Consider the following 27577-nt stretch of genomic DNA (forward strand, 5'->3'; position numbering starts at 1 on the left):
TATAGTCGTGCTCGTATCCGTAGATAACAATTTTTGGTTTCATGTACCTACTACTTACCTACCTACCTTTATAGTAGGGTTTCGTACCCGAAGGCTACCAACGGAACCCTGTTACTCCGCTGTCCGTCCGTCCGTCCGTCTGTCTGTCAGCGGATTGTATCTCGTTAACGGAGTAGTTAGTATGAATACTAACTTGAGCAGCCCACTTGCTTCTTATTGGTGGTAAACGGTCAAAGTTTAAAGGTAACCGTTACGTTATTTTAACGGCGTATCATGCAACTGGACTTTAGAGTTTTTGGTTTGCTATATTGAAGAGCTTTTCTAAATAAGTATGACGCATTTGTCAAAAGCTTATACTATAAATTTATTCTAGGCTTATCCAGATATATCTAAAGTATCAAAGTTTTCCTAAAAGGAAGTAGGTAACAAAATAGCAGTCGCCCACGAATAAAACCTTAAATGTGACTGTGAAGTGTGCTTTTGGCCTCGACTGTACGCCTACAAGCATTGACTCTTTATAAAAGGCCTTTTAGGTGTGAAGAAATCCTTTGATATATTAGCAAGTATATTTACCTCACTCGATAAATTCCAGTTGATGTTTGGTTTAGGATGTTGATACCTACCACAGAATTTTAAATAGGAGAAATAATAGTAGGAATAGCTCATTATGGCTATCTTTATGATTTTTAGCAGCTCAGAAATAATTCAAAAGGACAATTTTCAAACTTTTTAGCCTAGTTTAGGGCCACACTAATTCGTCTACTAGTCGCACTAGCCTGACTCGCACTTGGCCGGTTTTTAGGGTTCCGTACCTCAAAAGGAAAAACGGAACCCTTATAGGATCACTTTGTTGTCTGTCTGTCTGTCTGTCAAGAAACCTACAGGGTACTTCCCGTTGACCTAGAATCATGAAATTTGGCAGGTAGGTACATCTTATAGCTCTATAGGAAAAATCTGAAAACCGTGAATTTAGGGTTAGATCACACAAAAAAAATTAAATTGTGGTCATGAACTAATAATTAGTATTTTCAACTTTCGAAGTGAGTGACTATATCAAGTGGGGTACCATATGCAAGGTCTTCACCTGTACATTCTAAAACAGATTTTTATTTATTTTTATGCATCATAGTTTTTGAATTATCGTGCAAAATGTCGAAAAATACGACTGTAGTACGGAACCCTCATTGCGCGAGCCTGACTCGCACTTGGCCGGTTTTTTTAGATTTAATATAGGTACCTAGGTAACTATAGGTACAGGACGCGGTCGAAAGTAATGTACATCGGCCTTTAGAATGACATTTCGGCTTTGTAGAGCGTTGTCTCTGTCACTCATGCCTATATGACGTTTTGTCGGTCTCAACGACAGGGACATCGCTCTACAAATCTGCTATCTAAAGGTCGATGTACATTACTTTTGGCCGCGCACTGTAAGTAGTACTAGTACCTACTCAAATGGGTATAGGTACAGACTTGCTGATTTGTTACGGGCTTTTGATAAAAATGTCAAACATTTGGTAAATTAAAAGCATGCTTATAATCAATTAAGAGAATTAGTTACCCTCTAAATCATTATCGATCTCAATTTATAGTGTCATTGACCCACACCTCTATAAATGAATTCATTGAGGCGCGACGTTTTCGAACACTTTTCGTAGAAATGCTCTTGTGTTTGAAATAAAACCTCTAATCTGATAGGTAGATAGATACATCATACATTCCCGGTATTTAAACCTAGACCTAATTAGTATTCCATTTTTATCCGACTGCGGGAGATGTAGTGTTTGACAGGATGTATTTGTATTTTTAGGTATTTGTATTTGTATTTGTAGGTGTTGTTGGACGAGCAGCAACGGATCGACGTGATTTTTTGCATGGTTATAGTGAAAGACTTAGAAATGACATAGACTATTATAGCCCGGTGAAAAATGAAAAAACACGCCTTTCTCGTTCAGGATTCACGTGATTTTTGCATGAATTGCCAGAAGAAGCAGCGTACGGTACAAGATGTAGTACAAAAATCGTCCTTTTTAGTCATGTTTGTAGCTTCGTCACTTCGGTCTCATTTTCGTATCTTTTTCAAAGAGACTTAGGATTCGCCACATAATCATCTAGCAGCGCTGATATAAAGTGATGTAGAGTAGGTAGGTACTTGTTATCCCGGAAAACAAAGAGTTAGCCGGTACCACGGGATTTTTAAGAAACTCAATTCACGCGGACGAAGTGGCGGACATCATCAAGGTACTCCTACCTTCTTACTAAGTAATAAATATTTTTAATTATAGAATCAGTAAGTAAGCGAGAACTGCGTTCATAAATTAATCAGCATCAGATAATTAAAACGCGCGGGCAACGCCCCAGAACTTGGGATGTAATTATAGAAGACGTGTGATTACATCTATTCACTATCTTAGAACAGTTACGAGCAAGTGCATCGCTCTTAGAAAAAGTAACTTCCTGTTTGATAACGCTGAAAAACTGTGTTATCACGCTGCAATTAATTCACGCAACGCACCGTAAACACAGATCGAGGGAATACCTACCTACCTTACGTATGTTCATTGATAAAGAAATTTGTAGATATGTTAAGTATACACATTATCCATTGCTTAATTTTTACGTTATTATAGTAGTGAGTTTAATGGGTGAACAGCAATGTATGATAAACTTATCGGAGCGATGTGCCCATATGTGGCCCATACCCAGGCAAGTTTACGTCGTTTTCCTACGCGGCAACAAGTCGGCATTGTACTGTGTACAGTCCACGGGACGTACTCGTAGATTAGAGGTTCGGCAGATGTCGGACGAGGGAGTCGTAGAGCGAACGGCGCGGTCCGCGCGCCGCTCGCGCCCCTTATCTTATCAGCCCTTATCATGCGTTCATCGCGAAACTGATCGCTTTACGCTAGTTGACTCAACGTGCAAATAGTGATTGAGGTTCGATTAAACGATCATGTTTTGGAGATTTTTTGTGATCACACTGTTTAAATTGTGCATAATTTCCATTGTTGGATATGTGAGCGGTCAAGGTGAGTTTTCCATATGTTGCGGCGATTTTCCGATAAGATTATATTACTATATAGATTAGGTATATAGAGCAAATGAGGTTTGTTTACGCTAAGTCAACAGTCACACCTTTCCAACAAAGACATTTTCAGCCCGTTTTCAGTTCAATCTTGATTAGTGATTTTGGATTTGTTACAATTTTTACCACCACGGATTTTTTTTTGCGTATTGTAATTTTTTATTTTAACGTATGTATAAACCTCATCTATTTATAAAATATAACTTGAGCAAAACTATTTTTTTTTGATTTATTAATTTTACCCGATTTTACATTTTAAGAAAAACTCATTAGTACGTAGGTACTTAAATTGATTTAAAAAAATGGTGCAAAGATAGATTGCTTGACAGACAAAGTAAACTTTTCATCCCGGGGAGTAGGCATTTTTCCCGCAATTCCAATGTCCTAAATCCCGTACGAACACCCATACAATTAAAAACCTTAATCCACAGTAATCCACACCGACTAAGTCCTAGGCGATAGCAGCTATAGTCAATTTAGTTACCTAATTCATTCAATCAATTAAAAAAACTGATAAAAAACCACGTTCTTTGAAACATGAACCTCTAAATTAACCCGCAAGAACACGTGTTAAATTATCAAATAAAACCCAAATCAAACCAATCAAACCTAATGCAGCATCATCAATCGTGATAATTAAAGTTAACTTCTTATCAGTCCATAAAAACGCATCTCTCTTCAAAAAGAAAGATTTATTTAACTTACGGTGTAAAATAAATTTGTATACGGAAATAGAAAAGCAGACGAGGCTTCTGAACCCACCTTCGCTGCTCATTAGTCGTCGATTCCAGTGCCAACGGTCCAGAGTTCTGCATTCAAAGTTCTGCGTTCGCTTTTGGTTAATGAAATAGCTATTAAGTATTTTTCCCTAGACGATTTATTGTCCCAATGCACTTGAGCTGCGCTGCGCGACGCGTCGCGTCAAATATAGTTTAATAGGAGTTTGTATCACACGAGTAGATATTATGTTTGTATGTAGCAAAGCGCACTTGAGCGACCCGACGCGACGCGGCGCGGCAAATATAGTTTATGTGAGTTTGTTTTGAGCCAGGTGCTGCCGCATCGTGGGCCGCAGCGCAAATGAGTTTGGACCTTTGAGGGTAAATAAATGGCAGTAACCTTTTTTTTTCAGTATTCAGCGAAAGCGTAACTAACGCGCTTTGCTCGGCGCGTTAGATAATGTTTGGTTTTTCATTTGTATCACGGATTCATTATTGTTGTCGGTAAGAACGTAAAGCGCGGCGCTTATGCGTTTTTGCGAGAATCGGGTAAGGAAAATTAGATATAGGTAGTAGGTACCTACCCAATAGGTAATGGCATATTACTTACTACTTTTCTTTGTGTAGAGATCGAAAGTACATAATGTAAAAACTACGCAACTCAGAACTCTGAACATTATAGACCGCCGGCTGTGGGGTCGATGCCCTAGTTAGTATTCTGAAATAGAAAATGGACTAAATAAGAATGTCAGTTTTATTTACACGACGAGATAGAGACAAATGTGTTCATGTTTGCATTTATATTAGGTACGCGACAGGTCGAAATGGCAATCGGGGAGGGAACGCCCCGCACACCCACTCAGATCCCCGCGCTAACCCGGTGTGGGCGAGCGCGGGTGACGTGCGGGTGTGCGGGCGTCCCCTTACCTTATACCCCGATTGTCATCTCGACCTGTCGCGTACTAGGTATAGTTTAGTTTGTAAAGGTTGAGACACATTGACTGGAAATTTCGATTAGATATTATGTAGGTAGCATGAAGCTTTTGTAAGGAATAGATGTGACAACACTTAACCTTAAATAGTTATGGGTTTTATAGCATTACCTAAGTCCTAACTCTTAAGCCATTGAATCCTTAATATAATATCTAAGATAAATAGGCACTAAGTAATACTTACCTACTATGTACCTACATTCTAAGTTTGTGGTTTTACCTACATTTTAGTGACATTGTTGCAAATGAAGCTTGTTGGTATAGGCGGGTGAAGTCGCGGAAATACATGTACCTACTTACTAAGTATTACTTTAAATATATTCCTACGAACAAAGCTAAGGTGACACAAACATGGTTGTTCACTTATTTAGAAAGTAATTTATAATCGAACTGATCCAAATTCCTTTCTCAGTTATTGTTTACTAGATGATGCCCGCGACTTCAGTTCTTACGCGTGGATTTAGGTTTTTAAAAAATCCCGCGGGAACTCTTTGATTTTTCGCGATAAAAAGTTTGCTTATATCAATTTCCGAGACGCAAGCTACCTCTGTACTAAATTTCGTACAAATCGGTTTAACTTATGGGCCTTTAAGAATCCCTTGGGAACTCGTTATTTTCCGGGATAAAAAGTAGCCTATGTCAGTGCCTGGGATGTAAGCTAACGCTGTACCAAATTTCATCAAAATCAGTTTAACTGTTGGGTCGTGAAAAGTTAGCAAAAAGAAAGACAGACACTTTTGCATTTAAGTATAATATTAGTACCTATGGAATGGAAGTATGGATTTCGAATCTTTGGTTTTTCTTCATTATGTTCGATCATAAAGCTACACCTTCTAGTTCTAATTTAATAAATAAAAACAAAATCTGTCTGTACCTAGATAAGTTATCCATCCTACTTGGAATACCTACTGTTTACTGTTTTTAATAAAAACCTTGCAATAAACTTCTACACGAATTGTAAAGCTTTTTAGTAAAATGCTTGTGGTTTGAGTTTCATTATTATGTAAGTATTTTGATCATTTCACGAAGGTTTTGGTAAGCCCACACGTGCAAAGCCAGAGTCATATACTTACCTATGTAGTTATCACTACCCATACTTAGTATTAAATTTGCGAGAGTGTTTGTTTCTTGGTTTGTCCTTCAATCACGCTGCAACCAAGCAACGGATCCACGTGATTTTTGCGTGGATATAATTAGTAAAAAAATGTGGAGAGTGACATATAAGCTACTTTTATATCGGAAAATCAGAGAGTTCCCACAGGATTTATAAAGACCTGAATCCACGCGGAGTCTATTCATAAAAATAATATTAATATCATATTAGCACGAAGGCTAAGTAGTAATTGTTATACAAAAACCGGTGCAATAAAATGATAAGATTAATTAAATGTAAATGTCTTAATTATGCATTATAGACAGGTAGAAAGTTAAATACAAATTAAAATGCAATGGGACAAAATGTAGTGTCCTGAACTGAATAAATTTATTCAGTAGAAGACTTAGAAAATTACGTGAACTAACTACTAAGTGTGGAATGAATCTGACGAGACTAATATGGGTAAATGTCGTGTAATGAATAAGTAGTACAACTTCAAAGAAAAGTACGTCGTTGTAATCATTGCAACACTTGTGCCTCCTACAGTTATAATGTATACCTATGTACCTACTTACCTATATGATTACGAATAGCACAATCTGAATTCTGAACAGATGATACCAAATAGGTTGGTCATGTTCATAAGTATGGTGAACACCTATACACAATTATAAATATCCTACTTGTAACTAACAATAATATTAGGATAACTAGAGTCTATAGCCTAGTGGTTAGGACGTCCGCCTCCTAATCAGTGGTCGGGGGTTCGATCCCGAGCACGCACCTCTAACTTTTCGGGGTTATGTGCGTAAACTATGGCCAAAACCATTGTCACTCCCGTGGAGGAGACCCGTTCTTTATAGAGAGCTGGCGATACCGATGGGTTGATCATGATGATGATTAACTATTACGAGTGCTACTGCTAATAGAGAGTGAGCCAGCGCGTGCCAGACTTTCGTTATTTTATAAAAGCTGAAGTTTCTCTGCGTATTGTCATTTGTCCCCAACACTGGGACGAACGTTTGTTTGTTTCTCTCGCGCTGGCTCTTAGTCCATAAAGTGTTGTACATAATATTAATTATTAATATGTCAATTTCAGTGACGTCTAGTCAAAAATGTAGGCAGGATGTATCTAGGATCTAGATCGCTGGCCTAACCATGTGGTCGATAAGCTTGACAAATCACGTGTAAATTAGGCGTTTAGTAACAATAATTACAGTTTCGGCAAGATCAAATGTAGCATTATAATTAAACTGGATATTTATATCACGTGCGGCCCAAACTCAATATGTCTATATTTGTGCGGATAAGTCTGTTTAATGTTCGAACATAATCTCCTGTATACGCCCACACGGATTTTATCACCTCACTGCTTTTAATGATATCCGATTTAACTCGCAATTAAAGTGAAATACGAGTGGAGTGGGACATAAATTAAAATGTATTATTTTCTGGTAAGTAGATTATATTCAAAGTACAAATCTATGCTTTTAATATTAATATTATGAATGCGAAATTATGTCCGAACTTATGTTGTTACCTTTTCACGGCTCACCAGCTGAACCGATTTTGATGAGTTTTGGCACAGAGATACGTACAACTTGTATCGTGAAAATGGGGTAGGTACCTCTCCCGAGCTATTCCGTGACATTTGTAGCGTAAAATAGATTAAATCTTTAATTTTAGGACACACCGAAATGAGAACCTTTTTCGTTAGTCGCGCAAAAATAAAAGTCATGTCATAGGGGTAATTATTCATCCAAGTGTCATAGCATTGGGCGCGATCGCAGATAAGAGAATTATCAGCTTTTTGCGATGCACTGCAGGCTCCGCAAGCTTTACGGTCGTAACACCTACATTGCCAAACGACTGACCTACTAGGGACTAAGCAAAATAATTAGTTTGTTTTGTCGACTTCTGCCGGTCGGTACCTATAATCCTCGTCCATCTCGTCCCTGTGACCCTCCAGGATAAGTCTCCACCCCGAACAACTCTTTAGGCTGTGGTATTGATGGGGGTCGCGTCTGCTGAGGTCATCAGCAGTCCGTTGATCCACCTGCTGCAGCCGAATCTGACACACGCTTTATCATTTTTGAAAATTGTGTTTGCGGCGCCGCTGGCAGGATTTGCAGGTCGGCTTTTCGTATGAGATCACACGCCACTCAGCCCGAAGGACGCCAAATAAAACGTGTCGAGTTAAATCAATTGTATTTTCTATGAGCCTATAAACATGCTAAGTAATACTATACACATCTGACAAGTGACACTACGTCACGAGATAATGTTTCAGTTATATTGCGTAGTAAATAATTAATTATTTATTTACCTGAATACAAATAAATTCTATTTAATGCGAAGTAGGTACATTGCAGATCGCCTGTTTATTTTATCTGTTATTTGTGTTTTGTGTTGCAATAAAGTATATAGGTATTAGGTACATACATACGTACATACATAAACCTAATAATTAAAAAAAAAATACGGGAATAGAATTTACCAATTTACCAACATTTACTTACCATACGTAGGTATAATCCAATTCCAAATTAGTAACCCATACAGTTACCTACTCATTGCATAACAAACATTATCGAATGATACACGCTGCCAAACGCAAGATTTACCGTTCAATCCAAGTATGTAAATGCATATAATTTATGTGGTATTCTTTCCATACAATGTGTGGCATACAAATAAGTAGGTACTTAATCAATAGCAGCAGGTAGGTACCTAGTCGGCAAGTCTGCGGATCGATTTGGGTCACCCTGCATAGTAAATAGTAATCTGTGTCACTTTACAGTCACAATAGTAATTACTTGTACTATTGTTGTTATTTGTAATCTTTATCTATGTCGGTAAAGCTGACCACTCACTAGTCACCATAAGAATCGCAAAGAACCGCAAACAAATGTCAAATGAGTAACATAAACTTTAAGCTCTATAATTTCTTTAGTAAGTATTGTCACGTCATAGCAGCGGGTATGCTAGGCCCATTTAAATACGATACGTTCAATACTTTTTTAACTCATATTAGAAAAGCATATATGTGTGAACTACGATTTATGTCGGTGTTAAAAAGGCTTTCATGCGGCTTCTGGTTCTAGCTACTGACATAATTATTATACCCGTTTGAAGCGGTTGACTTGCTGAAGGTGCTGAAAAGTGCGGACGCCTGGCGCGTGCGGTTTTTGCGCTACAGCAGTGATTTGCGATTAGCTTAATTTCAAACTTTCTTTTCCTAATACAGTTTCATCTTAACTGTTTATCTTTGTACTTGCTCTATCTGTATTAACGATCTCAAAACAAAACAAATGTGGCAAAAGGGCTTAGATTCGGACCGTGGAAAATGTAGGTCAGTTAGAGGGTAGAGTACTACACTCAGTTAACATAGGTTTTGCTACGCTGAAGTCGTTCTCTTAAATCAGTAGTGCGCACTTTTTGCAGTACGAATAATTGCACTCCACGTACTACCTATACCTACAGAATGCTTACAAACAAAGAAACAATTTTCTACACTCTCCAGACCTCTTTTATGCTATAAATATTTATTCTGTGCTATAAACCATAATTCTACGTTGTCAGAATATCTCTTCACATAAAAAGCTTGAATGAAAGAGCTCTTACATAGTAGCTACCAATTTGTGCTTTTAAAACATTACCTACTTACAATTTAAAGTATTACGGACACATTGAGCAGCAGCTGAGATGTTATAAATTCCGTAAGAAGACGCATCCACAATGTTTATACAATTTCGGCGACTTTCTCTCTTGATTAATAGCTTATTGTTTTATGTCGGCTTTTGATTTAACAACGTTAACCATCATACTTTGTCATAATGATCTGGCTATAAATAAAACATTACGTTCACTTCTAATTCCAGCAATGCGCGGGACTACAATAATTTTTGCACGGCATAATTATATTGTAATTGGAATATTTTAAAAGTGCAACCGCCGAGTTTCTTGTTAGTTCTTGTCGGTAGGAAGGGCATTCAGAATCAGTGAAGATTTTATATGCAAAAAATCTTTCTTTTCTGAGGTCAGGCTCAAGGTATAGTCCGCGATAAGTTGATGTAGAGATGGCAATCGGGGTATGAGGCGGGGGGACGCCCCGCACACCCGCACGTCACCCGCGCTCGCCCGCACCTGGCTAGCGCGGGGGCTGTGCGGGTGTGCGGGGCGATCCCGCCCGCTTCCTATTTCAACCTGTCGCCCTATCGCCCTGTCGCGCACTATAGTATAGGTACTTAAATCATAGCAGCGCAGCGTTGAGGAAAATTAAATACATATTTGAATGTACTTCATCCGCTGCTGTAGCAAACTTAAAAAATCGGTCAAGTGCGAGTCGAACTCGCACACGAAGAGTTCCGCACCATCGTACAAGAAATAACACTTTTTTCCCATGGCAACCATTTTGAATTTTTTATTATTTGTTGTTATAGAAGCAACAGAAATACACATTCTGTGAAAATTTGAACTCTCTACCCATTACGGTTCTTGGGATATTACAGCCCGCTGACCAGACGTACGAACGGACGGAGACGGACAGCGGGGCTTAGTAATAGGGTACCGTTGGCACCCTTCGAGTACGGAACCCTAAAAATGCAAGCGTTATCAAATATGTGTTTCTCTCAGGCCATAAACGACGGTACAAAATAGTTTAGCCACGTTCTATGCCATAACATCTATTCATTGTTTAGATGCCTGCTGTTTTCCTATTGTTGTATTAAGCTTAGACAATCGTTTGAATGATAGAAGGGATTATAAAAAGATTAGACGATGCTATTTATAACTTTAATGGCCGTTTTATCATTTATGCACTCTTATTATATAATTATTATAAAATTTAAAACTTAAAAGAAGTTTTCCTAAAGGAGGTAGTTACAACTCTAGACTATCAATTTTAGTCTTTGCTAAATTAAAAACGCAAACGAATTTAATAATCATTTATTATTATCATTGATGCATAGGTACTGTAGGTAGGTAAAATGTATTCTAAAAATCTTATCAATGTATTCTAGTGGCCGAATATACCTAAGTACTAAAACTTGCCTACATAATACATAACACATACACAGTGTAAACTTCTGCAGGATCATCGTTCCCAGCTGTTATTGTTTGTGAAATTATTGTGTGAAAAATAAAGATTATTTTATTTATTTATTTATTTATAAGAGCGATCCTAATTGCAAACGAATTTTTTGACATATTATTTTGTTGTATGGATAGTCTTGAGGCATTTCAGTGTAAGTATGGCTATCAAGGGTTTCATATTCAAATATTGGAACCATGTAAGAAAACTGGCATAATCGATAGGTATATTGAATTGATCATTGAAAGATGGTAACTTTACCGCTTCATTCTGCCCTTTCACGTTACAGTTCTTGCAATTCACGAAGGCGAGTGGACTTTACTTGTGGTTACGTCGGATACACGGGCATTGCGTAAGTGTGCGTGCATGTCGGACCAATCAGTCGCGAGCAAGCGCTCGCAAGCGCATACATTCAGTGTACTTTACTTATACTGAAACGACTTGAACACAAGTATGAGCCACTCACCTTCGTGAATTGCAAGAACTGTACGACTAAAATCCGATTAAAATTCATCGCCCATTAGCACATTACACGCCCAACATTCTGTACAGGAAATGCAAATGATTTATCAGTTCTATAATCATGCGTACTCCTAATTATTCTGTGCTACGGGTGCATGCGCCGGAAGCTGTAGCCTGTAATGTGTGCTTAGATTTATTGTGTAACTAGATGATGATCGCGGCTTCGCCCATGTGAATTCCAGTTTTTACTAAAATCCCGTGGGAACTATCGGATTTTCTGCGACAAAAAGTAGCCTACTTATATGTTCACTCCCGGGATATATCTCTGTATCAAATTCATCAAAACCGGTTGAACCGTGTGAAAAGCTAGCAGACAGACAGACATAGGTACTTTCGCATTTATGATATTTAGTAAATATAGATAAGTATGGATAGTAGGTATGGATTTTCTTTTTCAGTGCAACAACAACTATTAAACAAACTGGCATGCATCGAGCACGAGCAATGCGGGCCCTGCTTGTCGGCCGCCTCGCATTGTCGCTGGTGTGCGGACCCCTACTACAGCTCCAGTGTACCGCGGTGCAACGATGATGAGACGTAAGTTTAGCTAAAAAGGAGGAGGAGGAAGAAGGAAAGCCCTAGGAATAGGATATGCAACGCCCTTCCGGCATCAGTTGTCCCCTCCAATTTTAATATAACTACATTCAAGTCAAAAGTGAACAGGCATCTTCTAGTCTAGGCAACCGCGCTCTATTATTATTAGGGCGCATCATCTCATGCCAGCAAGTCTGATTGCAGCCAAGCGCCAGTCTATGATTTAAAAAAAAACTTATTGTTTAAAAAAAGTTAAACACGTTCTCGATTCAATGCATGACCGTAATACCTAAAATAAAACAATGCCTTATGAGGAATTCTAATAGTATACAATTTACTTTAAATTACCGTAGTCATCGTGATTTGTATTGTTCCCGCATACGGCTAGCTTTCATGCCTGATTCATGCCTACATGAGCGATCAAGACGTCTCTGACTGTGATTGATTATGAACTGAACGCGACAGGAGGTATAAATACTTTTCAATTCGCCTTGTTTTTTTTTCAATCTCACGCATAGCCAACTCTGAAACCTATATGTTAGCTCAACTCTATCAAGCTATCATAGGCAACTAAGTATGATAAGCTTGATAGAGTTAAGCTTTTGAAAAACTTAAAGTTCCACGGATTTTTTGGTGAACCTAAATCTACATGGACGAAGTGGCGGACATAGTCTATTGGATACACCGATAGCTTGCATCCTGCACATTTAACTAATTTTTATCACGGAAAATGAGAAAATTCACACGGGATTTTTTTAAAACCTATATCCACATAAACTTAGTCGCGGACATTATATAGGTAATAGTCGCTTATATATTGGTTAAATCCGCAGAATCCAACTCGGTTGGGCAGCGTTCAGAAAGTTTCGAGATGTTTTCTTGTCCAAAATTCCTCAGTGCTTGAAGACCAAAGTCTTCGAACAGTGCGTGTTGTCAGTGATGACATATGGATCCGAGACATGGTCGCTAACTATGGGCCTCATAAAAAAGCTCAGAGTCACTCAACGAGCGATGGAGAGAGCTATGCTTGGAGATTCTCTACGTGATCAAATCAGAAATGAGGAGATCCGTAGGAGAACTAGAGTAACCGACATTGCTCAACGGGTTGCGAAACTGAAGTGGGAATGGGCAGGGGACACAGTTCGTAAAACCGATAGATGTCGGGGTCCCAAGGTGCTTGGCGACCTCGCACCGGAAGACGCAGCGGTGGAAGACTCCACTAGGTGGACGGACGACATTATGACGAGTCGCAGGGAGCCGCTGCATTCAGGCGGCGCAAGACGTGGCGTGTGGAAGTCACTACAAGAGACGTCTATCGGTTGATGATGATGATAATGGTGATATATTGGTGCACTCTTGTTGTTACTTTTTAATTACCTATCTATATTACCTAAAGTGAGTTCAAATGTATCTTTATACAGTTTAGTCGCGGATGGATGCGCTCAAAACATGATCCAGCGTCCGTACAAGTCGATCTGGGACGTCGCTGAAAACCACACTCTCCAAGACATGGCCCTGGACAGCCACGAGGCAGTTGTGCAAATACAGCCGCAGAAAATTATGTTCTCGTTGAAACCACGTAAGTTTACTCACACTATATGTATAAGCTAATAATAATAAACGCTGCTGTCACCAACTTTCTTTGTCTATACTAAATCTATGTGAATTGTTATAAAAAGGATTGTAATGTTTATTATTTATTTATTATTTATTTATTTTATATCTAATTAGAACGGCAGTGCCACTTACACTAACTAGATGATTAATAATAAATTTAAATACAAATAAAGGTACAAGAAAAAAGACATAAAATACAAAACGATAAAAGATCAAAGAATTTTGAATATGTTTATGTGTCACTCTCAGGTCTTTAACTAGACCCATGCGTAAAATTACATCAATTCGTCGCTCCGTTGCGAAGTGATAGAAGGACAAACCAACGAACCAATAAACCAACAAATTAACAAACAAACATCACTTTCGCATTTATAATAATATGGGTAGTGACAAGGACCTATATCAAACATCCCAGCGAAGCCGGGCGGATCAGCTAGTTATGAATATTTTCTATCTTTTTTCAGGTGAATCAAAGAAAATCAAGTTCTCGTACAGACCTGCAAAGAATTACCCGTTGGATTTGTACTATTTGATGGATCTTACTTGGTCCATGAAGGATGACAAAGAGACCCTAGTTTCATTGAGAGACGATCTTCCAAGTTTGCTGAAGAATCTTACCGATAATTTTAGGTAAATATGTTATCATATAGTCATATGTCATATAAAGGTGTTATGGCAACCTCGCGCCAAGCTGCTTTGGAAGACCCTCCACTGGGTGGACGTGGACAGACCACATCAAACGAGTCGCAGGTAGCCGCTGGAATCAGACGGCGGCGCAAGTCTGTAGCGTGTGGAAGTCTCTACAAGAAACCTATTTCCAGAAGTGCACGTCAATTGGTTGATAACGATGATGATGATCTTTTGTCATTATCTTATCTAAGTATTATAATAAAAGAAAAGCTGACTGACTGAATGATCTATCAACGCACAGCTCAAACTACTGGACGGATCGGGCTGAAATTTTACATGCAGGTAGCTATTACGACGTAAACAATAGACATCCGCTAAGAAAGCATTTTTGAAAATACAACATCTAAGGGGGTAAAATAGGGATTCGTTTGTGTATTCCACGCGGATGAAGTCGTGGGAGTAAGCTAGTCTACTTATACAATACCAGTAAGTAGGTTCCTATCGTGATTAACTTGACAGACACCGCATAGCCGCTGGTATCTAAAGATTTGAAGTTTGCAGTATATTATTCCTTGCGTAAGTAGTCGCTGTCTACGTTTCATGGAAAGGGAATTTTTGCACTTGCAATCGTACGTAGTTTTTCACGGAACGGTGGTTGATCAATAGATCATGATCATATTTCCTTGTTCAATAAAAATTACGATTGAAAGTGGGTAAAATGAAAAATCACTTTCCGTGAAAAATCGCCTGTGAAATCACTGTAAAGAGAAATAATAATTTCACCAAATGAAAATGATTTCAAAATAGAAAAATGTATGTTCATCTTTAGTACTACTTAGGTAGGATTTAAAAAAATGTAGAGCCACACGGGAAAAGTCACGACCCACGTGTATAAAGCTGTGTCAAAGTTTGTTTTAAATATTAGGGATACAGACCTGGTGGAAAAGTTTAACAAGGTGCTTGATAATAGCTACAAAATAATGCAATAGGCAATAAAAATGAAAATCATATTTTCTTGATAAGTAGGTATGTATAAATTATTCATATTGAAAAAGTACTTAATTAGAAACGCGTGAAAATGAGTCTCGGTGCGAAGCTGAAACAATTGAAACTGAAGCGAAACTGACTGAAACCGAAACCAAATCTTCGGTCGGTCATTAATAAATTATTTATAATAAGTATATTTTCAGATTCTACACATAACACAAGACATTTCATTTATTACCGAAGTCGATACAATTTCTTGACAGCTTTTGTTTTTGGATTAGTCATACTTAATATTATAGCTATACTTACACCTATAAACGTGAAACTTAAGAACATAGCCAAGGACATCTCATATAATATAATCAAAACCTAATCAGTAGGCAATAAGCCTCAATAGCTCAATGGTTATGTAGTGGATTGAAAATCGAAAGGTCGACAGCTCAAACCCTGCCCTATGCATTATTATTGCTCTATCTATCATACTGCCTGTTTGTCATATTTGGTTAAAAAATCCATATTACTAATCTGGGTACTGTAATATTATAAATTCGATAATGTGACTGTGTGTGTGTGTAACTGTGAAGTGTAGGTTCCTGTCTGTCTTCTATCTTTTCACAGCCCATTTGTTTTGCCAATTTTGACGAGTACAGAGTTAGCTTGCATCCCGGGGACCGACATATAGGCTACGTTTTGTGGCGGAAAATTAAAGGATTTCCACGGGATTTTTGAAACCTAAATCCACGGACGAAATGCCGACATAATCTAGAAATTTAATAAGCATTTGTTTTTATTTCAGGTTAGGTTTCGGCAGTTTCGCGGATAAGCCGATTATGCCATACACAAGTGTTGTTCCTCGGCGATTGGCAAACCCTTGTGCTGTGGAAGAAGAGGCCTGCGAAGCGACATACAGCTACAAACACCATTTGTCGCTAACCAATCAGGTGAATTTCGTTTCTCTATTTGTAAAATTTGAAAAATTAATTTGTGTATTACATGTTTTAAAAACTGTTGGACCGAGTACCAATTTTCCAAAGGTTTGGGAGTTTTGGGACAAATCTAGAAAAATAAAAATTACTAGACTTAGTAAGGCTCAGGCTGAATCAAGAAATTCTGCGCATAGTGAAGTGTCATATTCCACTATAATAGTATTTTCCCTAACTTTAGGTACCTATATTAAGGTCAGACTTAAGTACCTACCTAATGTTTATCAAATCGGTGGTCTACAAGAATCCTAGAAACATCTTGATGAAAATGTGCAAGTCTGTATCGACTTCTATAATAATAGATACTTATATAATGGCGTGAAACTAAAGGTTTAAAAAGCACACTGAGTTGAAAGCCTCCTGCTTTTTGGAAGTAGGTTAAAAATAAATATTTTGTGCGCTAAGCCGAGTTCAGTCACACCCTACAAAGTACAAATGTCTTGCTGTGCCGTAAATTTGTATTAAGAGAGACGACGTAATACAATACGTCAAACAGTTAATTTTATGTGCTTTCATGCGTTGACTCCATTGATCTACTTTTATTTCCAACTAGCTGACGCCCGCGACTACGTCCGCGTGTATTTAGGTAATTAACAATCCCGTTGGAACTCTTTGGTTTTCCGGGATAAAAAGTCACTCTTCAGTTCTTTGACTATACCCATGCAAAAAATCACGTCAATCCGTGGCTCTGTTGCGACGTGATTGAAGGACAAACCAATAAACCAACAAACCAACAAACAAACACACTTTCGCATTTATAATAAGGGTACTGATAATTTATTTAATCTGTAGAATTTATTTTTTCTGGCTAGCGCATTATCTCGAACGTTGCCTGGAAACCTCCTCATTAATTTATCCTGTCTGATCTTTTATAGGTAAATGAGTTTATAGCGAAAGTGAACAGTAGTTCAGTGACAGCCAACCTCGACAACGCCGAGGCTCAGTTAGACGCGCTCGTGCAAGCTATCACGTGTGACAAGGAGGTGGGCTGGTCGCCTCATAGCCGGAAAATTGTCATACTGCTGTCTGATGGATTGCTGCATACCGCGGGAGATGGAAAATTAGGTGAGGGAAAAAAAACTCTGACTTTTAAAAGTAAAAAAAAAAGAAATTTATTTCTTGTAGGATGCAGGCCACCATAATGGACTAAGAGCCAGCGCGTGCCAGACCTTCACTATTTTATAAAAACTGAAAGTTTCTCTGTGTATTGTCCCCAACACAGGGAGGAACGATCGGGGGACTATGAAATTTGGATCATGGTCGCTTTGGGAGATAACAGTTAATAAAGGTGTAAAAAAATATTAATTTCCTTTGAAATAGTTTACAAATCACGTCATGTATTGCCAGAGCCTTAGTATCGTAGCAACCTTCTGCCAGACACCTAAATTGATAATCTTTAAGAGCAACTACGCAGAGCAACTTTCAACTTTTATAAAATAACAAAGGTCTGGCACGCGCTGGCTCTCCCTCTATATTATAAGGTTTACGACAAGTGAACACTCGAGCAGCGGTTTAAAAATCTGATTCTACTGAAAAGAACCAACAAAAAAGTCAGCAGAACTACTTTATTTGACTATAGGTACTTAGGACCTTATAAGAGACGTAGACGGTCTGCATTTGAACTATGACTTGCAGTTTGCAAGCCAGCTGCAAAATTTCAGTTTTGGGACGGTTTCTTGCATAAGTATAACTAAATCGAAACTAAGTATCCACTGACTCTCACAATCCATATGGTTGTATCACAATTTAACTGCAATTTTGCAGTCTGTTTAACGAAACCTGTAATTTATCAGTACCCTTATTATAAATGCGAAAGTGTGTTTGTTTGTTTGTTGGTTTGTCCTTCAATCACGTCGCAACGGTGCAACAGATTGACGTGATTTTTTGCATGTACTACCTATAGTTAAAGTCCTGAAGAGTGACATAGGCTACTTTTTATCGCGGAAAATCAAAGAGTTCTCACGAGATTTTTAAGAAGCCTAATTCCACGCGAACGAAGTCGCGGAAATTATTAATAATTTATTTAATCTGTAGAATTTATTTTTTCTGGCTGGCGCATTATCTGGTTGAGTATAGTTTAGACATTGCAGTGAACCAAAGAGTAGCAATGAAGCCGATCATGCTTGTAGTTACAACAGCTTCAAGCCCATCTTTATCTCTACATATACTAAGTAATTACTCATTTCTAAATTACCTAAGTACCTACTTATTAAAGTAACATATAAACTAAGCCCATAAACTTCGCAACGCGTCTTCAGTTACTTGTATTGTTTCAAAACAGGTGGTGCCTCGATGAAAAACGACGAGAAATGTCATCTAGATAAAAACGGCTATTATTCCGAAGCCGGTATCTACGACTACCCGTCCGTAGCACAAGTGTACAGATTGTTAGATAAGTACAAGGTAAGTAAAGATATAACATTGTTCGAGGATACAGATTAACTTGGTTAACGTTACGCAGATTCATAGATATCGGGAAAGTAAACTGGCTATGTTTGTACTTTGTTACAAGAGGCTGTGGGAAATATCAGAAGGTGCTTGATCAAAACCTGAAACTTTGTATTGGTCTTTGTAATTCTATTAATTATCAAAATTGTAAACCAACTCACCAACATACCTGTCTAGATGCCAAACTCAAGAAAGGAGGTGTATTTAAAACTAGTCGATGATCCCCTGAAATTCATCCGCGTTTTTTAACTGTTTGGGCTCTGATTTTCCGAAATTAAAAGTGTATTTTTTCAGGATGCGCTATTTCTGTGTTGGACAATATCGGATCTTTGGTTGAGCCTTGAAATCATAACAAACAGAATGACAGTCACACTTTCGCATTCATAATATAGGTATGGATTTTCAGCTTTTATTAAGCGCCTTCTCGAATTTTCCCACGACCTCTCGGGCCACTTGTTCTGTGCCTGCTAGCGAATACAAATACGTTCCCTTCTTTAGAGTACAAATCTAAAACAAATCTATTCATAACATTGCCTTATTTGTAGGTGAAAGCAGAAACAACGCATAAGTTAAGATTATAAAATACAAATAAATTCCATTCAAAACTTGGCCTTGCTTGTACGCATTTTCTGCGATATAAAACGTGTTGTTAAAAGTTTAGGAATTTTGTCCCGTTTTCGAAACGCTATTCATACTTAAATATTTTTAAGTAAGTAACAAAAGAACTTGAAATCCAATAACAACTCAAATGCTATAAACTCAATAGATGAACACAATCTTGTCTTCAATTAAGTTTATGATTCTTTTTTTATGTTGCATCGTTGTGCATATGCAAGCACATATCAAAAATATTTGAAGTTAAATGATTATTGCTGTTGTCGATCATCGTCGTTCATTTAAATGATTGAAAGACGAAACGTTTTCATGGGTTTCACGCTACGACGCTCATTATTTTTTTGCTACATTTATACTCTATAGGTACATCGGCCCTAAACTCAGGTTGCCGAGATGTTTAGACATTATCAGCTAACATCTTGTATCTTTAAAATACATTTAGGTTCTTAATAATGTCGAGCCATTTTCAGGTGAACGTAATTTTCGCCGTCACGGAAAATGTGAAGAGCCATTACGACAGTTTGCACGAACTGTTGAGCGATTTCACATACGTCGCTAAATTGGAGAGCGACAGTTCAAACATACTGAAGCTAGTCAAGATGGGATATGAAGACATCGTAAGCGTTGTCAATTTCGAAGACGACGCGACAGCCGGCCCTATAAAGGTTAAATATTTCACCGATTGCGGAGTGAAAGGAGGTTCCATGGTTGAGGCAACACGTTGCACTGGCGTCGAGTATGGCATGACGCTTAATTACGAAGCTCATGTCAGCTTGGAATCTTGTCCGGAATACAAAAAGGTAATCGACTTTTTTAGATAGGTACGCTTGCTATGACATATCGAGAAATGGCTTACCAAACTGGTCGGAAGTCGGAACTGGAATTTGGATAGGTCGACAGAAAATTACTGATTCCATTGATAAAAGTATCTCTTGATGTTGCTAACGGTGAATGAAAGGTATTTGTATGTACAAATTGGTATGTAACGCAGCGTTAGAACCAATGCAGCAGGATTTTAATGAAACTTTTAAGTAGGTAGCAACTTAAATTTAGGTAGATAAATTTATTAGGAGTATAAGTTAAAATAAAGGGAAGTTCAGAACGACAACCTTATTGAATTTAACCTATAAAAAGAAAAGCTGACTGACTGACTGACTGATCTATCAACTACTCGACGGATCGGGCTAAAATTTAGCATGCAGATAGCTATTACGACGTAGACATCTGCCAAGAATATTTTTTTGAAAATTCACCCCTCAGGGGCCAAAATATTGGTTTGTAGTCCAGGCGGACGAAGAAGCGAGCGTAAGATAGTCTAAATATATCCGTAGACGGACTCTACCCCAAAAGAAACAATTATTATGAAATTAATTTCAAATTTCTTATTATTTCTTATCTTATTTTCAAATTTGCGCCTCTTGACCCTTTCCGATTAAAAAACAATTACGATTTGCAGTCTCATCACACGATCACAATATCAGAAAGCCAGCTGGGTCAGGACTCGCTGACCTTGGAGGTGGAGGTTCACTGTGGATGCGAATGCGAGGGCAACGTGCAGCAAGCCATGGTACTGTGCCCGGCCAACTCACATCTCGTCTGCGGCGTTTGCCAGTGCAATAAAGGATGGTGAGGTCATTTTTTTTTTCTACTCCAAATACAAGTTAGCCCTTGATTGCGATCTCACCTGACGTTAAGTGATGATGAAGTCTAAGATGGAAACGGGCTAACTTGGAAGATCCTACTCGGTAATGTACTGGCAGAACGCTAAATTGGTTGGCTTTGCCAGTAGGGTGGTAGGTAACTAGCCACGGCTGAAGCCTCCCACCAGATCGATTTCTATCGGGAATCGAACCTCCCCCTTATGAGATCACAGCGCTCACCACAGCGCCAGAGAGGTCATCAAGTTAAAAAATCATCATCATTATCAACCGATAGATGACCACTACTGGACATAAGTCTCTTGTAGGGACTTCCACACGGCACAGTTTTGCGCCCGCGCCACCCGAATCCAGCGGCTCCCTGCGACTCGTTTGATGTCGTCTGTCCATCTGTGTAGTGGGGGATTTGCCAAAAATTTGATAAGATCTTCATCATCAACCCATCGTCGGCTTTCTTCTGTGAACCAGTCTCCTCTCAGAAAGAGAACTTTTTGGCCATAGTCCAAAGCGCTGGTCCAGATTGGCAAACTTCACACACTTTTAAAAACATTACGGAGAACTCTTAGGTTTCGTCGTGACCTTTTTTTTACCGTTAAAACAAACCATATTTAATTGATTAAAATGCACACAACTGCGAAAGCTAGAGGTGCATATGCGCGGGATCGATCCCTGGACCCTCCGAATAGGAAGCCTATGTCTAATCTAATCACCAGGCTATCACCATCATCATCATCTTGCAAAATAATTATAGAATAGTGATGTATTTATGTCCTTCCTTCCTTCCAATCGGAGGTCGGGGGTTCGATCCAGGGCACGCACCTCTAACTTTTCGGAGTTATGAGCGTTTTTAAGTAATTAAAATATCACTTGCTTTAACAGTGAAGGAAAACATCGTAAGGAAACCTGCATGCCTGAGAGTTCTCCATAATGTTCTCAAAGGTGTGCGAAGTCTACCAATCCGCACATGGCCAGCGTTGTAGACTATGGCCAAAACCCTTCTCACTCTGAGAGGAGACCTGTGCTCTGTAGTGAGCCGGCGATGGGTTGATCATGATGATGATGATGTATTTATTTAAATTTCCAGGTCAGGTCCGTATTGTAACTGCTCCATCGAGGATGAAGCCGCGTCAGCCGCTTTGTCAGCTCAATGTCGTGAGCCCAACGTGACGCGTGCCATCCAGTGCTCGGGCTTGGGAGACTGTATATGTGGGAAGTGCGAGTGCGACCCAGGGTCCAATGGCCGCTACTGCCAGTGTAAATCTTGTCCAATGAGTAGGTGAGTCGATTTTTAAAGAACTTGGACTACCTATCGTACGCGACATTGAGATAGCAATCGGGCTGGGAACGCCCCGCACAGCCCTCTCGCTAACCCGGGTGACGTGTGGGTGTGCGGGGCGTCCCCCCGCCTCATACCCCGATTGCCATCTCGATCTGTCGCGGACTGTGGGTAGGAAGTACTTAATAAAAACCAAAGAATTGAGTTGGGTGCCAAGTTTTACTAAATTACACGCAATGTTACCTGAAAAAATATGTTAAAATATCTTGTATAGTTCGCAACAGGTTAGCAATCGGGGTAAGGATGCCCCGCATTCTCGCACAGCCCCCACGCTCACCCGGTGCGAGCCTGCGCGGGCACTGTGCGGGTGTGCGGGGCGTCCCCCCGCCTCATACCCCGATCGCCATATCGACCTGTCGCGTACAATACGATGATACGGAACCCTTCGCTTGCGAGTCCGACTCGCACTTGACCGGTTTTTTTTTAATGACCATAGAATAAACAACGTAGAATGCGGTGGCATAGAGCGGGGCGTGTGCGTGTGCGGGGAGTGCGCGTGCGTCAAGGGCTGGAGCGGCGACTCCTGCGACTGCACGCAGAGCACGGAGACCTGCGTCGCGCCGGGCTCTGACGAAGTCTGCTCTGGACATGGAGACTGTGTTTGTGGTAAGTACTTAGTTATTTTATGTTATGGCGTCAGCAATACGGGAGGTATTTGCCTACGTCAAAAATAAACTATTTTGCAGTGATCTTCCAAAATACTTAAAATCCACGTCCTTTGTTAGTTTTATGTGTAACTAGCTGTAGCTGTTTGTTGGTTTGTCCTTCAATCACGTCGCAACGGTGCAACGGATTGACGTGATTTTTTGCATGGGTATAGATAAAACCTGTAGAGTGGCATAGGCTACTTTTTATCCCGGAAAATCAAAGAGTTTCAGCACAAGAAGAAAGAGAGAGAAAATCAAATCAAAGAGTTTCAGCGCACAGCTCAAACCACTGGACGGATCGGGCTGAAATTTGGCATGCAGATAGCTTATTATGATGTAGACATCATCATAGACTAAGGGGGTACAATAGGGGCTAAAATTTGTGTAGTCCACGTGGACGAAGTCGCGAGCATAAGCTAGTCCAGTCTATAATGAGTGGCTTAATAAGAAAGAATATTAATTACTAAATGATGCCCGCGACTTCGTCCGCGTCGATTTAGATTTTTAAAAATCCTGTGGAAACTCATCATTTTTCCGGGATAAAAAGTAACCTATGTCCGTCCCCGGGATGTAAGCTATCTTTTGTACCAAATTTCGTCAGAATCGGTTAAACGGTTGAGCTGTGAAAAGCTAGCAGACAGACAGACAGACACACTTTCGCATTTATAATATTATTAAGTAAATTAAGTAATTAAGTATATTAAGTATGGATTTTCAGGCCGATGTCAATGTTACAAAGCCAACCAGTCCAGAACAGCGTATTCGGGCGCCTTCTGTGAAACCTGTGCAACCTGCGAGAACCCTCTGTGCGCCAACTCGGAGCCCTGTATCCTGTGCCATTTGAACAGCAGTTGCACAGACGTCTGTACCATAGGCAACGTCAACTATACAGTCAGCAAAAAGATGAATGAAGGTATATTTCTTATTATAAAGTACCTACCTACCTAAGCTTTTAAGGTGCTGATAAACTTGAACATTCACTTGTACTGAGCATTCGTGCGAATGTTACATCACAGAAAAATACGAGAACATTTTAGCGAGCATTCTATCGAGCGTTCTGGCGAGCATTCTAGCGAGCACACGCGACCGTCAAGTCTGACATCTTCATGAAGAATAGACGAGCATTCGCTAGAATGCTCAAGATGTTCGTAGCAATATTTGGCTCTATGCTTGGCTCGGCTCGTTGTTCAGTTCGACAAAAATATAAACGGCGAATGCTCGATGTTCTGTTACAAGTTAATGCTCATGTTTATCAGCACCGTTATAGGATAGAGAGAGATACTCTAGCATCAACGGTCAGTATGAGGATAAATGAACATTATAAAAGTAGGTAGGTAACTACTTACTTATATTTTTATGATCTGGATAGCTACTGGCCCTAAAGTTAAACGTTAAAGTTGGTAGACCTGCGTAGCTAATAAATTTTTTTTACAAAAAAATAAAAACCGACTTCGTTACACAAACACTAAAAATTGAAAAATAATTTAATTTATTACCGAATATATTATGTATACAAGAGTTAATATAGTTCCATAATAATACTTTTTGGTGCCGGTGCCAATTAGCTTTAGCTGCGCGAATCGTCCAGACTTCATATTTTTATGGAACTCCACAATGGCACCTCATTGGCACCGACCCCAAAAAATATTATTATGGAACTATATTAACTCTTGTATACATAATATATTCGGTAATAAATTAAATTATTTTTCAATTTTTAGTGTTTGTGTAACGAAGTCGGTTTTTATTTTTTTTGTAAAAAAAAATTATTTCACAATTTTTAGTGGCCCCATGGAATTATGCTATGACTGGTTAAAAATCTACTGTTTACTAAGCTATTACACTGATCGCGAGCAATTTACTCTTATCCGTTGAGGAGTTCCAGTATCTATCTTCGAAGATGTTCATCAGATCTTCACCAAATTGAAATGGGACCAACTTTGAAGTATACCCTTTCAAACAAAAAAAGAATTTTCAAAATCGGTCCAGGCGTTTTCGAGTAATCGGGGAACATACATAAAAAATAAAAATAAAATAAAAATAAAAGATTCCGACGAATTGAGAACCTCCTCCTTTTTTTGAAGTCGGTTAACAATTAGCAATTAGGGTGTTAAGAAAGTAGAACTGACTGTAGTGGGTACTAGGTAGGTACCTACTTACTTAGTTTAATTTATGTTGTCTGCGCGCGGCGGTTTAAATTAAATGAAAGCCGAGTGGCTTTTGTGCTAAATAAAGGTACTTAAGCTTGCGGTTAGTTCATAATTAAACCTATAAAAACTAAATGGAACCTAATTATCAATTTAAGGTGATTGCGATTGTTGAGTGTGGGCTAAACAAAATTTAAAACACTTTTATATCTCTATGTACCTACCTAATATATTTTTAACATTTAATTGTACCTATAAAAGTTTTTAGCGTAGGTAGGTACGTTGTATAACTTAGGTACTACCGTATAATTAAATTACTTAGTAAAATCATCGCCATGTTGTACCTAACTACACACTGTAACTACATGAGATATTAGTTGTCAGAAAATTACACACCTATTCTTGCAATGCAACCTTCTAAAATCATTGTCTGAAAGAGATCGCTACTTATACAGCGTGTCCCTAAATAATGGATCAAACTTAAGCGGAAGATACGTCACGTCACCCAAATATCTAAAAACCAATTTGATCAGTTAAAAAAAGTAGGGTGACCAAGTTCTTCTGTATTGTTAGTTTAGTTTTAGCTGTAATAAATAATATTTTTTAGATCTGGTTTTTGTTTTAATATTGCTGATTAATTCTTAGGTCCTTTAAACCATAATATTGTCTAATTTTATATTTATGTTTCTTTACTTTTCTTGAGCGATAACTGACAATTAATATTTTGTTTCACTTATTCACTTACACATTTATTGTTATTTCAGCAGCCCCAAATATTGACGACACATCCTGCATACTGCGTCAAGAAGAAGACGGCTTGAACTGTGAATACAGGTACACGTACAGAGCTGGCATCAAATCCATGGTAGCGATGGAAATGGTCATTACTGCCAAGCAATGCACGCAGCCTACGAGCGCTCAGATCATGACAACCGCGCTCATTACCATGGCTTGTGTGATAGCAGCTGGTCTTATAGCCATTTTAGGGGTCAAGTCTGCCCAAGTAGTTTCAGATAGACGGGCCTACGCCAAGTTTGTACAGGAAGCTCAAGAGAGCAGGAAGCATATGCAAGAGTTGAACCCACTATACAAGTCTCCGATTTCAGAGTTTAGGTTACCAGAGTCGTATCCGAGAGATCGACACGATTTATAGTCTGTAACAAATAAATCTGATCAATTTGTATAGGAAAATATTTCACTTAGTAAAGAATGGAGTCAGTATGGACCAGTGAACGATAAAGCATAGAAGGTGCATTTCTAACAGTAACTTTCGAAAATAGGAGCTACAAGTTAGCGTCTTTTTATTAAATCGTATATAGTTCGTAACAGGCTCATGAATGGCCCGTAGTGCGTTCCTTAGTAGAGATAAGATGATGGGCATTAATGTACTTACCTTATACTATTAAATCAAAAACAAATAGTATTATTATCATTAATTAAAAACTGTTGTTTTAAGTTACCGAAGGTTATTTTTTGTTTGTGTAAATATTAAGAGCTTTTACGTTGGTCCTACTTATTTTTTGTTAAAATTTTATTAGTTGTTGCACTAATATAAACTATAAAGTCATTTTCTTATTTATCTTTAACAAAGAATACTGTACGTACTTATACTGCGCTATTATCTTCTTTAATAATAGATGAGAATAACTTAATGTTTGTTTGTCTGTCTGTTGGTTACCCATGGTTGATTGGACCCGATTGAGTTTGTACAGTTGCTGTTGGCACTTGCGTTCAGGTTTCTGATATAGAACCATAGGCGGCGCTCGAGTTGCATTCAAAGACATTTAATATTACATTATAGGTACTGTCTCATCGCATTGCAGCCCATAAATGGCGCCCAAAGTGGGACCAGTGATACATTGTTTTTTTATGCATTTAATACTAATCTATGACGTCTGGATATTGCATATATACAACTTTTATTTAAGCAATTTAAGTATAAGCAAAACCTGAAAGTAGTTTGTCCAGAATCAGTAAGTGACACAATCGATTGCAATAATTTTTACAACGGCTTATATTTTGACCAAAATATACTTTAAAATCCTCCAAGTTTAAATACGTACCTCGTTGAATAACTGCATGCACCAGCTGCTTCAAGCCGAGCAAGCGGGAGCGCGCACGGTTGACGCTAGCCGTCCCGTTCGCTCACAGCTGCGCGCTTAGTGTGACCATGTTTTGCGAGGACGACTCAAAACAACAAACTTATAACGTATTAAATTTTCATTAAATATTTTTGAAATTTTGTATTTTTTGTGTAAAAATATTCGACTCAGGAATATTCGACTATCATATAAAACCGAAACAGGTTTTTGCTTACTAAAACTAAAGTTGTATAGGACAGATGACTAGCAATAGTTTACATTGGGGGTCAAGTGCTAGTCTAAATTCCGAATCGGATCCAATGAAATACAAATCTAGAAATCAGATGTCATGAAGTCATTAGTGATAGCATCTGAAACGAACCAGATAAAA

At 38.6% G+C, this 27577-nt stretch overlaps 1 protein-coding gene across 2 annotated transcripts; it reads left to right on the forward strand.

Moving 5' to 3' along the window:
* The first annotated feature begins 2773 nt into the window (after positions 1-2773).
* Itgbn (Integrin betanu subunit) lies at positions 2774-27371 on the forward strand. Of its 2 annotated transcripts, none has more exons than XM_034978608.2 (13): positions 2774-3026; positions 11902-12040; positions 13459-13616; positions 14119-14284; positions 16068-16212; positions 17130-17319; positions 18536-18657; positions 19788-20117; positions 20774-20943; positions 22060-22251; positions 22748-22917; positions 23677-23871; positions 25870-27371. In XM_034978608.2, the coding sequence occupies exons 1-13, from the start codon at positions 2951-2953 to the stop codon at positions 26256-26258; spliced, it is 2442 nt and encodes an 813-aa protein (XP_034834499.1). In that variant the 5' UTR covers positions 2774-2950; the 3' UTR covers positions 26259-27371. The 2 variants fall into 2 exon arrangements, with proteins under 2 accessions (XP_034834499.1, XP_034834500.1); XM_034978609.2 differs by having other exon boundaries at positions 25873-27371.
* The last annotated feature ends 206 nt before the right edge of the window (positions 27372-27577 follow it).

Source organism: Maniola hyperantus, chromosome 19 (assembly GCF_902806685.2).
Source record: "Maniola hyperantus chromosome 19, iAphHyp1.2, whole genome shotgun sequence".
Lineage (NCBI taxonomy): Eukaryota > Metazoa > Arthropoda > Insecta > Lepidoptera > Nymphalidae > Maniola > Maniola hyperantus.